Source organism: Polypterus senegalus, chromosome 18 (genome assembly GCF_016835505.1).
Source record: "Polypterus senegalus isolate Bchr_013 chromosome 18, ASM1683550v1, whole genome shotgun sequence".
NCBI classification, from domain to species: Eukaryota; Metazoa; Chordata; class Cladistia; order Polypteriformes; family Polypteridae; genus Polypterus; species Polypterus senegalus.
The window spans coordinates 37,257,685-37,272,719 of record NC_053171.1 but is presented as its reverse complement, the minus strand read 5'-3'; the positions used below and the strand labels follow the sequence as shown (position 1 = coordinate 37,272,719).

Sequence of the window (15,035 nt, the reverse complement as noted above, 5' to 3'; positions counted from 1 at the left end):
CGTGTCGAGTGCTGGGTTTCATGAATTATATACGCAGCATACTGCTGTACGTGCTATATTATTTTCATTTGCTTGATGGGGTTGTGCATTGTTGCATCGTTCAGTTTCGCATACAATACGATTTAAAAAAGTGAGAATTCGTAGTTAAGTACTGTATTTTGTAATTATGACATATTGGAGCATTTATTTTTATTTATTTTTTGCTTTTCAGGCAAACGTTGGAAATGCTTTTGTTGTATTCTGAGGATAACTGTATTTTTTGTACCTTGTTAACTGCATGTTAAGTAAATCGGAATACAAGATGTTTATGTCTCCAGCAAAGACCCCCATTCGTAGAAGGGAGGACTTGCACACAATGGGTATACCCTTTGATGGCATCATTACTTGTGCTACTCCTGTGAAAGAACTATTGAAAAGGGCTGGGGTTGACTACAGTGACTCAGAAGAGAAAAGTGATGGTCCAGTTTTAGAAGATAAAGCTGTCCAGAAAAAAGTTCTGGAAAGGCCTTTAAAGGAGGTTATGCAGTCCACACTAATTCATGAAAACTTTTATATTGGTTCTGTGCCAAATGTGTATTTTCCTGATTTCAGTAATATTGAGAACAGTTCTCGAAGTAGCTTTGACATATCTAATAATTTCAAAAGCTGTGCCTTAGAGACGCGGATGAAGAAGCCATGTGCCCCCCATAATGATAAAGCAAATTCTAAACACTTAGAACAGTTTCTTAACAAAGTACAATTTTCAACTGAATGCTATGGTGCCAATACCAAGAAAGAGACTAAGAAACAATTTGATCTATTGCTTGAAAGTTCCAAAAAGCGGAAACGACAGAATGCTCCGTACACTGAAAAAAGTCCAGTTTTGCATAAATCGCCAGCAAAACGTAGCCAGTATCCTGGAGGTAAATCAGAGTTTGCTGATATTCGAAGCTCTCAAGCAAATGAAGAACAGAAGACTTTATTTTCATCCTCTAATTTCTCTAGCAAAAATGCAGATTTGCTGTGTGAGGTTACCTCTGTTCAAGCAGGGATCACAGAAGATTGTGTTTTTCCAGGTACAGTAAGGTGAAAGGCTGCAAAAGGCCTATATCGGCTATTCAAGACAATTGTGTAATTTAAAGGCATTCTCCTTCTTTTATTGTATGTTAAAATACTTATTTCACAATGGTACAAATTATAGATTATTATAAACAATCTTTTTTGTTTTACAGTTAATGTCTTTTGATTTTATATACGATAAATATGCTTGAACATTTTGGGCAGATATGTTCTCTGTTTTTCTTTGCTTAATTTTGGTTTTATCCTAGCATCTTTGGTTTAACATTATATGGAGCTACCAAAGTTCATAATGTTTTATTTTGTGCCCACAAAATAAATTATATACAAAACTGATGTAGTAAAGTTTTTTTATGGTAGCGAAGATACTGTATTCTTTACTCTCTGTGTTACACATCATTCCTGCACGTTATTGGCATCTTAAAAAAAAAAATATATTCTTCTGAATCACTATGGTGAACACACTTTAGCCCTCCATTTGTTTACAGGACAAAATAGAGCATCTGCTTTACTTTGTTCTCAGCCTAGGTTTGGAATCATTTGAATAGTAATGCAAGAAAGTAGATTTAATTATGTGATGGCAGTTGTGGGCATGGTACATCCCATAATTTATAAGTTAAAAAGAAAGTGTATTGATGTAGTTTTATTTCTATTTTATTCTGAAGTGCATTCTTTATTATCTATGTATCATTTGGGGAAAATGTGGTGTTCTTAGTTCTAAAAGTGCTAATCTATTAGTTGCATTCAGCAAACAGGTTTTAAGGTAAATTAACCATCTGAGGTTGGTTCCTGCCGTCCATCTGATGCTTATAGGGTTAGTCTCCTAACTACATACCCTCACTAAAGCCTGAGATCCTAAAATTATAGTAAACAGTTTTGAAATCTATATCAATTGACAAAGTAATTTTAAGAGAACATTTTACATGTGATCAATGGGTGTTCATAAAATGACTTCCAACTTCACTGAAAAATTTAACCTACAAAGTAGAGAGTATCATATTTTTGCTGTGATAATGTTGGTTTAATGTTTACCATATATAATTTGCATTACATTGTAAGCAAAATCAGTCTACTGAAGAAAACCACTTTGTTTTAAGTTTATGCTTTTTAATTTAAAACATACTTTTTTTTTAAGGAGACCTAAGCAGACACCAACTCTTCCTTTGTACACAGTGATCATTTGTTTTCTTAAAATGCGGTAGTATAACATGTTAAGCATGTTTGTGTTTTCTTTCTGTCCCAGTTCAAAGAGAAAGTAAAGTCATCTTATATGGTGGTAATGGTGAAAAGAAATTGCCAACTAAAGGATCTCCATGCACAGAAGCACTAGCAACTAAAAACATTCAAGCACTTCCTGGCTCAATCCATATTGAGAAAACAAAAATGAATGAAGGTTGGTCTTCCTTGCTTGATGCAGTGTATGATTACAGTAGTGCTGTTGACCCTGGTCTTTTAGGTTAAGGTGCCTATTCTAGTATTCATAGTATGTCTGAAGTTCATAGTGATCATTTTAGGCATTTGCATTTGTCAAAAAACACATCTTTAAAAGCAAATAGCTCTATAGGTCTTAATTGGTTTTGTGCACCTGCTCTGTAAGAAGATCCATTCTAATGGCTTTCCAGAAGAGTAAGTCTAAGTTATGTGCACCTTTTTTACTCTGCATGATCTTTTGAATTCTAAATTTGCTTGTACTTTCTGTCTGGAATATAAATGTCGTCAAAATGTAAGGTTTTATAAATATGTGTTTACTTTTGATGGAGAAAAGAACTGCTAACGATTACATTTTGTCATTGTGCTTCAGTGCCAGCAGTATCAACTGGGAGACGAGTAATAGCCAACATTTTCACAGCCCAGCAAAATCCACATTCATCTGATATGATCGTGGATGAAAGACAGGAAGGTGTGTTTTTTTTTTAATCTGTTCATAAACTTTGATCTCTTTGACCAGTTGAACCAAACTGTAATAATTCATTACCATTGCCTTTATTGAATGTTTCAGTGTCATCTATGCAATTTAGAGAACAAGAACTACCTAATTTTCTAAGAAGTGAAAGGAATAAACAATCTCCATTTAAAGTAGTTTTTCCTGATGAGAGTAGCGAGTGTGACATCAGTGAAGGTATGTTTGAAATCATTTTTTGAGAAGAAATATATGTTGAATTACTGTACTATATTCAGATACTCTGCGCTGCTGAATAATTTATTGAATGTATTGGTGTTTAAGAAAGCACTTGTTATTGTATAGTACTTTTCAGTTGCTTGTGGTTTGGTTCAAAAATTGCTTTATTTTTCACATTTGTTATTGAGTATCACTTTATACTGTAAAATGAAAATCTGTCAAAAACGCAATTAATAAAAAATGTAAGTAAAAGAACTCTTCACAATTAAAGTGCGCATTTCAGATGTTCAGTGATAATGTTATATAGCCTCTTTACTGTTCTGTTTACGCCCAGAAAAATGAGTCAAAAACATTGACATTTTTTAACAACAAATGTTAAGTGTAATAACTGAAGTCACCAGGCATATCACAGCGGTTTAGTTATACGCTTCAGCAAGGATCTGTTTCGTTGTAAAGGTCAACGACTAATGACCAATTCAAATTCTCTATTGCTTTTTTCAACTAATGGTTTAGTTTCAGTTTATTCTAAAATAGACTTTAAAGCTTCTTGTTTACACACCATTGTTGTTGAAGGCTTTGTCCCACTCCTGAATATTAATGAATTACCTTAAATGCATAGAAATACAGGTATTCATGATTTTTTTGCAGTATGATGTCATTTCATCCACTAGATGGCAACAGAATGCTGTCATAAGATATTTGGTATTAAAACTGTAAATTAGATCATATCACCCCAAATTTGACTCGTGAATAACTATAATCACATAGAATTCCCAGCCCAAGTCACGTTCGGAGTTAACGCCAACAAGGTTAATAAATTGCTTAGTGAAATTACCTAATTAAACTTGCTTTGCTGTCCCATCCAGGATTTGTTTGTTCATAATGCTGTTGTGGCAAATTTTGCCTTCCTGCTACACTTCAGTTTATGAATTGTATTAAAAATGGCTAGCAGAAAATGTTGCTGGCGTATGTTATTAGTTAGACCTTCTTTTGGCAAAACATTATTGAATACTTAATACTTTGATCGAAAAGGGGACTTAGCTTACATCTGAAAAACATAGTGCAGAGATAAACTGAAAATGATTTGACGTTAATTTGAACACTTCAATATACTGGTAGGGTCAATATAATGTTACATTTCAATTTTATTTCAGGCACCGTTTTCTCATTCTGTTTATCGCTATGCTACATTAACTGCCTTAGCAGCTCAGTTAAATATTTAACCCATTTTATTTTTAAAGGTAACTTTTGTGCAATTAGCTGATAAGTGTTATATAAGTTTTTATATGAATAAATCATATCTATGAGTTTGGAATGAGGAGTTATGGTAATGGCTATATTTGATATTTAAAATTCAAGATGCTACCTATCTTGGTGTCTGTTTGTTCATATGCATGAGGAATTGCATTCGACTAACTTGGAGGCAAACTTTCCTTAAGAATTCCTTTGCATTAGTCTGCATTGTAATCCATTTCCCAAGATGGAGTAGAGCGTTATAGAAAAATTTCATGTTCTTAAATTGCCTTTCCAATAATCCCTTTTTCTCCCAGATTTTTAATTTCCAATTTACCAACATTTAGAGGAATTAAGCAAAAACTAGTGAGTGTACTTGTTTGGTATGAGAGATTTTGCAAAGTAAATTGTTGAGCTTTTGATTGGGTTTTTGGTAGATACAGTGCATCCAGAAAGTATCCACAGCGCATCACTTTTTCCACATTTTGTTATGTTATGCCTTATTCCAAAATGGATTGCCACAAGCATGGCACACCTATCCTTGGCCAGTTTCGCCTATTCCTCTTTGCTGCATCTCTCAAGCTCCATCAGGTTGTATGGGAAGCGTCGGTGCACAGCCAATTTAAGATCTCTCCAGAGATGTTCAATCGGATTCAAGTCTGGGCTCTGGCTGGGCCACTCAAGGACATTCACAGAGTTGTCCTGAAGCCACTCCTTTGATATCTTGGCTGTGTGCTTAGGGGCGTTGTCCTGCTGAAAGATGAACAGTCACCCTAGTCTGAGGTCAAGAGTGCTCTGGAGCAGGCTTTCATCCAGGATGTCTCTGTACATTGCTGCAGTCATCTTTCCCTTTATCCTGACTAGTCTCCCCGTTCCTGCCGCTGTACAACATCTCCACAGCATGATGCTGCCACCACCATGCTTCACTGTAGGGATGGCATTGGCCTGGTGATGAGCGGTGCCTGGTTTCCTCCAAACGTGACGTCTGGCATTTACACCAAAGAGTTTAATCTTTTTTTTTTTTTTTGTTTCATGATTTGAGAGTCCTTCAGGTGTATTTTGCCAAACTCCAGGCGGGCTGCCATGTGCCTTTTACTAAGGAGTGGCTTCCGTCTGGCCACTCTACCATACAGGCCTGATTGGTGGATTGCTGCAGAGATGGTTGTCCTTCTGGAAGGGTCTCCTCTGTATACGGAGGACCTCTGGAGCTCTGACAGAGTGACCATCAAGTTCTTGGTCACCTACCTGACTAAGGCCCTTCTCCCCCGATTGCTCCGTTTAGATGGCCGACCAGCTCTAGGAAGAGTCCTGGTTGTTTCGAACTTCTTCCACTTACGGATGTTGGAGGCCAATGTGCTCATTCATATTCCTGTAACCTTCCCCAGATTTGTGCCTCAAGACAATCCTGTCTCGGAGGTCTACAGACAATTCCTTTGACTTCATGCTTGGTTTGTGCTCTGACATGAACTGTCAACTGTGGGACCTTATATAGACAGGTGTGTGCCTTTCCAAATCATGTCCAATCAACTGAATTTACCACAGTTGGACTCCAATTAAGCTGCAGAAACATCTCACGGATGATCAGGGGAAACAGGATGCACTTGAGCTCAATTTGGAGCTTCATGGCAAAGGCTGTGAATACTTGTGTACATGTGCTTTCTCAATTTTTTTATTTTTAATAAATTTGCAAAAATCTCAAGTAAACATTTTTCACGTTGTCATTATGGGGTGTTTGTAGAATTCTGTGGAAAAAAATGAATTTAATCCATTTTGGAATAAGGCTGTAACATAAAATGTGGAAAAAGTGATGCACTGTGAATACTTTCCGGATGTGCTGTATATTCATATATCAAAATTATGAAATGTATTTCCTTTTGAGTTACAGTAATGAAGTGCAAGCAAATGAATCCTATTTAATTCTTTAATTTCTTTTAAGTGGTTGCACTTGTATAGGCTTAACAGCTGAAAAACCATACACTTCTCTTAGTGAGAATGTCTGTCAAGTTTAACAATCGCGAAGAGAACTTTACCAAATACTGTACTCATTATTATGTACAGTAGTATGTTTAAAAGTAGTTAACATATTGTATGATTGATCATTTTTTTTTAAATACTTGTCATTTTCTGTATTTTGGCTACTACATTTACAAATTAAAATGGAAGTGTGTGCATGAATACCATGATAATGCATGCAATATGATCAATTACTAGTAGAAGAAACATTTCATTTTTTTAGGTGAATAATTAAAAAAAAAAAAAGTGTTATAAGAAAAAGATATTTTTATTATGAAATGCCACTTTATATTTCACTTCCAAATGCAAACGTGAAACATGAACATTTGGGAAACTTGCACAAAAATTAATGACACTAAAAGAATAAGAGTTTAAGTGGTTTGCACAATTAGATGATTGTTCAATTTAATGCATTGAAAAATGTACTTCAAAAGTGTCTCAGAGGTTGAGATTGTGCTTCCTGGTCAAACAAAGTTGATTTATTTTTTCAGGAGTCGTCATCTATGATGCACAATGAGACCATATTCAACTACATCATGAACCTCCTTAAATTTAACCTTAGTTTTAAAAGTTAGAAATTCATAGGTGATGGTCTCTTACAAATAGTATGTACTGAAGATGTAGTTATAGGTAACCTAGATAATCCTCAAAACTGGGCAAACACTTGCAAAATGCAGTTTAATTTAGGGAAGTTCAAATTGCTGCCTGCAGTTAGAGGTAACATTTAATTACAAATACAAGATGGAAGACACTGTCCCATAAGAAGGAACATTTCTTAAGGATTTAGGGGATTAAACTGATGACACATTCTATTACCTAATGTACAAAAGCAAGTAAAATCCCAATTATTAGGTTATATTTTAAATTCTGTTAAAATAATACTCCATCCAAACATGACATTTTTTTTATACATTGTTACTCTGTGTACTTTTGTAGTGGTGGCCAAGAAAATTTTAAAATCTCATGTTTTCATGAAGAATGGAAAGAAAGAAGCTTGTGACACAATTGAAGACATTAGTGATCAGTTCTACAATAGCAATTGATAGGATTACAAGGTGGTAAAAAATCTCACATTGCTCATGTCACACAAATAAACAGGAAAACTACACCCTCTTGGGAATTACTTTTTCAATTTGAGACAGGACTTTTAACCTACAAATGAGATGGAATAGTATGTGTTCAGTTCAAAATGTCAATGCAATACGGTTTTAGGTGTCCTTTATTGTTTGTGCAAATCATTCAGCAAATAGCTAAACATGTTTTTAGATGGAAAGCTTGTCACATATTACTGCCAAATATCACATGTCTTAAGTCCCGGAGCTGTCACCTTAAGTGAATCACTTGACTAATTTCAAGATTGTTTCGAGGTTTTCCCACTTAGTCTAAGTTGGATATTGTGAGTAGCACAAATTGATGGTTGTTTTTGCAGGCAATTGAAGTAAAGAATTTCAGAATAAGAACAGGTGTATCTTGTTAAAGTAATCAAACAGCATTGATGACTCGGTTGTAGTGTGTTACCCTTGACATTTTACGATCTAATACATCAGTTTGTCTCAAAGTGGCCCTTGCAATTCCTTTATTCCCCTTCCCGACAAGGAGTAGTGACGGTGTGTGATCGAGATTGTTAGGCCACTTAATCCAGCAATTTCAACATTGTGCAAATACTGAGAACTGTTTCAAGTTAATTGAAATAATGTATTTGCAGACACTTTTGATGCAGAGAGCTGAGCTGAAAGGCAACGTTCTTGATTTACTGATCAATCTTTGGCCCTGTCTTCACCTATGCTCATGAGCTTTGTGTAATGGCCAAAGAACTAGATTGCAGATGCAAGCAGCAAAAAGAGAGTTTCTCTCCCAGGGTGTCTAGGTTAAGCCTTAGAGAGAGGATGAGGGGTGCAGACATTTAGGAGGAGCTCAAAGTAGAGCTTCTGCTCCTGTGCATTGAAAGGAGCAAGTTAAGTTGGTTCAGCCATCTGATTAGGGTGCCTCCAGGATACCTAGGTGGGGAGGTGTTTTGGGCTTGGTGGTCTGGGACCATCTTAATATAGCCCCCACCGGTGGAGGAGAAGAGTGACGTCTGGGCATAATTGCTTAGACTGCTGCCCCTGTGTCCCAGCCCCATATAAGCAGCAGAAAACAAATGTTTGGTTGATTTAAGGAATGCAGCCGTGGATTTTGAAGCGGGCATCTCACAATGAGTTTTTTTACTTCTCTTTTTGTATCTAGCAGCTTGACCTTGTGACAGCAGCCTGAAAATCTCACCCTTAAAGGGAGATGCTGTCAATCACCGCTTTCCCATACTCAGTCTAGGAATGAAGAAAGCTTCCATATGTTAAGTGTGTGGAAATGCAGGCTGTAACAAACGGCACACACAGTACTAATATGTGTGCATTATTTTAATATGCCAATGTTACACTTGGATTTGTTTGGTGATGCTTCATTAACAGCATGTGAAGCACAGTCAAATTAACCAGATTTAATAAATGCATTTAGGTGTTACATTAAACGTTTAAATGCAAAAGCTGCTGTTGCGTTAATCTCGTGCTCATGGTGATCAGTCAGCAGTCCTATTTTACACTACTGTAATATCTAAATGACCAATTAGTTGCCACGTAGCTTAAAATTTGTGATACTGTAATTTGCTAGTCTTAGACTTTTTTTTGGTCTAGCAATTTTGCACTTCTATTCTGGTCTACTAACATTTTTCACAGATTTATTGCCTTAATGCATTTTTTTGTTTTCCAGATGATCAGGATATAAGTATTCTTTTAGTGTCATTAGATGAGGATGAAAGCACTGATGATAAAGCATCTTATGACACAGCTAAGACTGACAGTAATCCCATGGATATTAGTTTGGAATTGCATAATTCGGAGAGAAGGTCTCAGAGACATCCCCTGTCCTTTACAAATAATAGCCCAGCAAAAGCCACTTACAATGGTGTACTTGAAACCCCTGATGTTCAAGACTTTGCAACCAGCCCAAAGATTTACATACCTAGAAGTAAAAACCAGAAAAAGCAAAGTGAAAATAAAGTGGCAGAAATAAAAGTGAATGATGTTACGGATGCAAAAACAGAAGTAAGTATAATTTATTTTGGTTCTCATTTTAATTAACTGAGCAGGAATAGTCATTTACAGATGTTGCAAAGCAAGTTAGTGTATTTGTAGCTAGTGCATGACAATATTCTTAAATAACTCCGTGCACACATTTTCATACATGGATTAAATGGTACCTCTTATATGGGGAAAAAATATGTCATGGTGTATATGTTGATGGCTGGATCACTTGAGGTTTGGGTCTGTATTATTTGTGCTGCCAATGAAGTCTACTGAAAATCCTTCCACCCTTTCTATGCATGTGACTATTTCCACTTTATACAGTGATTAGTCACAACATTAAAACCACCTGCCTGATATTGTGAATGCTAGGACCCCAACTTTCCTAGCAGAGCATTGCTTTCCTTTCTATAGTGCATCCTGCTGCATTCTCTTCCCTAGTGAAACAACATGAATGTGACAGTCCTCATGGTCTATAAGAAACTATAATTCATCACACTAGGATACCTTATTCCATTGGCCCATGGACAAGTTCTGAAGCTTTATAGTGGGTATGGGTTGGCATGGGCACTCTAACTGGTGTGGTGCAGCATAGCAAGCTGTGGTGCACTGTGTGTCCTGGCACCTTTCTCTTGTGGTCAGCATTGTTTTTTAGCCGTTTGTGCTACCGTAGGTCGGATTAGACCATACAGGCTACCCTTTACTCCCCATGCACATCAGTGAGCCTTGGCTGCCCGTGGCGCTGTTGCTGGTTCTCCGGTTGTCCGTTGTTAGACCACTTTGGTAGGTACTAACCACTGCATTTTGGAAACACCCCATTTGTCTAGCAATCACAATTTCGCCCTTGTCAGAGTTACTCAGATCATTACGCTTGTCCTTTTTTTCCAGCTTCCATGAAATCACCTTCAACTAACTGCTCAACAAGATAATCAATGTTCTTCTCTTAACCTGTCGGTTGTTTTAATGCTGTGGCTGATCAGTGTATACAAAAATCATTATTGAATGATCTGTGGCTACAGTACACATTTTACAAATTCAAAGACCTGGTTTGTATATGAGCATAATTTGCAAATGGGGACACTCAAACTGTCCTGTAAAAGCATACGTTTGTCCATTTTGTCCTTCATAATTTGTGTTAGGGCTGAATATTTTTTTCCACAAAACACAGTTTTATGAAAAGCACACAAAGCAGTGGTTTCACACAGAAATCATTATTAAATGTTTGTTGGTGTGTGCTGTGGCCACCAGTTAGCCAGGAATATGTGGACAGGCTGGCTGCCAGGCTGTCTTTACGTGGCAGGGTTCAGGGATGGCAGCAGCGGTTGCAGTGCACCGCAATCTGGTTTGTATCTCTTGTCATTGTAAGTGGCAGTTCTCCCAGATGAACGTTGCTGTAGGTGCATCAGCTATACGAACCTGTTCAGCACCACTATTGCCTGATACTGATACCTCACATTTGTTTTTGATCACAAGTATCAAAATCAGAGTCACCAAGTCCAATTCAGCAATAATATGCAAAACATCATTCACAGAGTATTTTGCTTTGGCGTCTACTTCAATCTTTTGCCAGGTGTCCTTGCCATATTTGACATTGTTAGTTCCTCACTACTCATGCAAGCGGAGGAAATATTGGTTAAACCAATTAAGCTAACTTTTTCCTTCTAGCAAAGAGAGTCTAATTAAAAAGAAACTGTGGGTTTTGTCACTATTTTATAGTAGATTACCACAGTCAATCCCTCCTTTTGACAAAGTCGATATTTCCCCCGAAAGAGTTAAAAATGTGGTTCTTGAGAAATGTTTTTATATTTTCCCAAAATAAATTGAAAGATAATGGGTGGACAACATCAGTAAGGCTTATTTGTCGTATTGTTTACCTGCAGCATGATTACCTCTCTAGTTACATATCAAGCTTCTGTAAAGTTCTAATTTACCCTTGGGGGACAAATAGATAAATGTACTTTATCTATCCAATATTGAGGTCAGTAGATGTGAGATCCCACAGGTTTTAGAAATACTCTACTAAACTGCCATAGTATACTGGGATACTTTCACTCATTCTGAGTGAGCTACTAGCCTTGTCCCCAGGTGTTGTGATTATTATAGGGGTTTATGGGAAGCACTGATACTTTGGTGTTTTTTCCTCTCTGTTTTCCCTCCCTGTTTATATGCATTTATGCACTTTAATATTTATCAGTCATTTATGTAAAAATTATGTCAGATTAGTTTCAGATTATTTTTGAATTTGCAATGCAAAATGCTTATGTGCTATATAATGCTTATGTCCATCATTTGTGTGTGTGTGTGTGGAATTTGCATGTAAACAGGCTATTGTGAATTGAGAAGATAATAAGTATCCTTTAATATATATCATTTTTTTTTGTCATAGACATCGTTCTGAAATGCAGGCACCATTATGTTGCTGTCTTAATGTAAAAAAAAAACTACAGTTTTAATTAAAACGAATGCCTGAATCAAATAACGCATCACACTTTTGAATAACTTCGGCAATGTCAAACATATCCTTAAATGTGTTATAGAAAATACTAGCTGTCCCTCATGGCTCCCCCCACGTAGTAGTGAAACAAATCCGATCTAAGTCCATTAAATAGTACATAATTTTTTTTATATATATGGTATATATTTGTATGTGTGTGTGTAAAATATATATACACACACTCTCACCTAAAGGATTATTAGGAACACCATACTAATACGGTGTTTGACCTCCTTTCGCCTTCAGAACTGCCTTAATTCTACGTGGCATTGATTCAACAAGGTGCTGAAAGCATTCTTTAGAAATGTTGGCCCATATTGATAGGATAGCATCTTGCAGTTGATGGAGATTTGTGGGATGCACATCCAGGGCACGAAGCTCCCGTTCCACCACATCCCAAAGATGCTCTATTGGGTTGAGATCTGGTGACTGTGGGGCCATTTTAGTACAGTGAACTCATTGTCATGTTCAAGAAACCAATTTGAAATGATTCGAGCTTTGTGACATGGTGCATTATCCTGCTGGAAGTAGCCATCAGAGGATGGGTACATGGTGGTCATGAAGGGATGGACATGGTCAGAAACAATGCTCAGGTAGCGTGTGGCATTTAAACGATGCCCAATTGGCACTAAGGGGCCTAAAGTGTGCCAAGAAAACATCCCCCACACCATTACACCACCACCACCAGCCTGCACAGTGGTAACAAGGCATGATGGATCCATGTTCTCATTCTTTTTACACCAAATTTTGACTCTACCATTTGAATGTCTCAACAGAAATCGAGACTTATCAGACCAGGCAACATTTTTCCAGTCTTCAACTGTCCAATTTTGGTGAGCTTGTGCAAATTGTAGCCTCTTTTTCCTATTTGTAGTGGAGCTGAGTGGTACCCGGTGGGGTCTTCTGCTGTTGTAGCCCATCCGCCTCAAGGTTGTGCGTGTTGTGGCTTCACAAATGCTTTGCTGTATACCTCGGTTGTAACGAGTGGTTATTTCAGTCAAAGTTGCTCTTCTATCAGCTTGAATCAGTCGGCCCATTCTCCTCTGACCTCTAGCATCAACAAGGCATTTTCCCCCACAGGACTGCCGCATAACTGGATGTTTTTCCCTTTTCACACCATTCTTTGTAAACCCTAGAAATGGTTGTGCGTGAAAATCCCAGTAACTGAGCAGATTGTGAAATACTCAGACCGGCCCGTCTGGCACCAACAACCATGCCACGCTCAAAATTGCTTAAATCCCCTTTCTTTCCCATTCTGACATTCAGTTTGGAGTTCAGGAGATTGTCTTGATCAGGACCACACCCCTGAATGCATTGAAGCAACTGCCATGTGATTGGTTGATTAGATAATTGCATTAATGAGAAATTGAACAGGTGTTCCTAATAATCCTTTTTATATATATATATATTATATATATATATATATATATATATATAAAATAAATTATTACAAAGCCACTCAGTGTACTTTGGGGTTTTTCAGCTTGGCCATCTTAGACAGTAGTTAAATTAGGGGAAATTAACTTTTTACAGAACGCCATAAAATATTACAAACAACTATCCTTAAAATACACATAAGGGTCAAAAACAACCTTCTGGCTTTTCTACAGATAGAAGGGCAGTCACAGTGATTAGTGCATTATAAAGACACGTTGCTATGGTATAAAGGAGACCCACTAGCGTTTCTTGACACACTTCTGAATAATTTGCTGGCTGAAAGTACTTGATCTAGGTGTGTTATATAGGGAATGCAAAGCATTTTTCATAATGGCCATCAGTTTTGCCTGCATCCAACAACTTAGCCTGCTTTTTTTAAACTGATTATGTGGGCTTCTCTTGCAGAGATATTATTAGCCTAGTACACCACAGCACAAAAAATTCACACTGACCATCACAGAACTGTTGTAACATGTAAAAGATGTCACTTTACCCATTAAGGAATGCAGTCTCCTTAGAAAAAATAGTCTGCTTTGCCTTTTCTTATATAGCTCATTTGTGTTTCTAGACCAGAACAGGCTGTCATTGATGTGGACCCCAAAGTACTTGTAGTAATGACTGGACATAGTGTGTTTTTTTTGTTGCGTTGAAATTCAATACTCAGTGCCTTGGTTTTTATTGATGTGTGGAGCTGCAGTGGCAGACTGTAGGGGTAGAAGAGAATATCACAAAGTTGGTCAGCACAGGCTTTAGGAATATGAAGACTGACTATCTCCCATCCCATGGCTTTTCCTGTGTGTGGCCTTCTCACTTGGTCATTAGACATGCACAGCTCATACTGATAGTCAGACGTGGACTTAATACGGCCATTACTAGTTGAAATGGAAGGAGTTTTTGATGCAGCAGAGATGGAACCAGAAACTATGCCTACTTTACAGAAAATTCCAGATGGCCCCTTATACAATCGAGTGTTGGTATCTTTTCTCACTTAACTATATATTTTTGTATTAGGAGCATTGGTACTTCTTGGATCCAGAGTTGGTATATACAATTCCTTATTCTGCTTAGTCTAGTTCAAGGTTGATAGGACCAGAGCCTATTCTGCGAGCTGTTGCTGAAAGGCAGGAAATAACTTGGAAAGGGCGCCTGTCCATTGCAGGTCAGACTTCTGCTCACAATCCTCTGTGGCAAATTTGTGTTTGTTGTATTGATGATCCTAAATTAGTTATAAATCAGTTATTGTTCACTGGTGCTGGCACTACCCGGTTTGATAAACTGGTACATTACCTAAAACTTATTGTAAATTGCATTTTAAATTAGCATTATCTCAAACACAAATGTATTCTCTGTATTTGCATTTTTGTAAAATGCATTAGGTAGTTAATTATGAGATTATACATTAGCATTATGAGTTAGCATTCTTTTTATTTACATTGGATATAGCAATAATGCTAGCAAAAAGAATAAAGTTTGATTTAATTACTTTTCTTGGGTTTTTATTACATTTATTTTTTTTACTTTTGCAGCCAACTGGCATCCAGCTTTATAAGTGGAAAATCAGGCCCATTAACCAAACTGGGATATGTGTTGAAGGAATAAGAAGGTAAGTGATTCCTGCCTTAAG

General features: G+C 37.0%; 1 protein-coding gene across 2 annotated transcripts in view; it reads left to right on the top strand.

Moving 5' to 3' along the window:
• The window catches only part of mis18bp1 (MIS18 binding protein 1), a 55,875-nt gene that overhangs the window by 731 nt on the left and 40,109 nt on the right, over positions 1–15,035 (top strand). For both annotated transcript variants that reach the window (XM_039741552.1, XM_039741553.1), the window contains exons 2-7: positions 212–1,055; positions 2,300–2,449; positions 2,858–2,956; positions 3,056–3,175; positions 9,167–9,501; positions 14,938–15,014. In XM_039741552.1, the coding sequence (XP_039597486.1) occupies positions 278–1,055; positions 2,300–2,449; positions 2,858–2,956; positions 3,056–3,175; positions 9,167–9,501; positions 14,938–15,014 (1,559 nt within the window). In that variant the 5' untranslated portion in view covers positions 212–277. The remainder of the gene's footprint in view (positions 1–211; positions 1,056–2,299; positions 2,450–2,857; positions 2,957–3,055; positions 3,176–9,166; positions 9,502–14,937; positions 15,015–15,035) is intronic.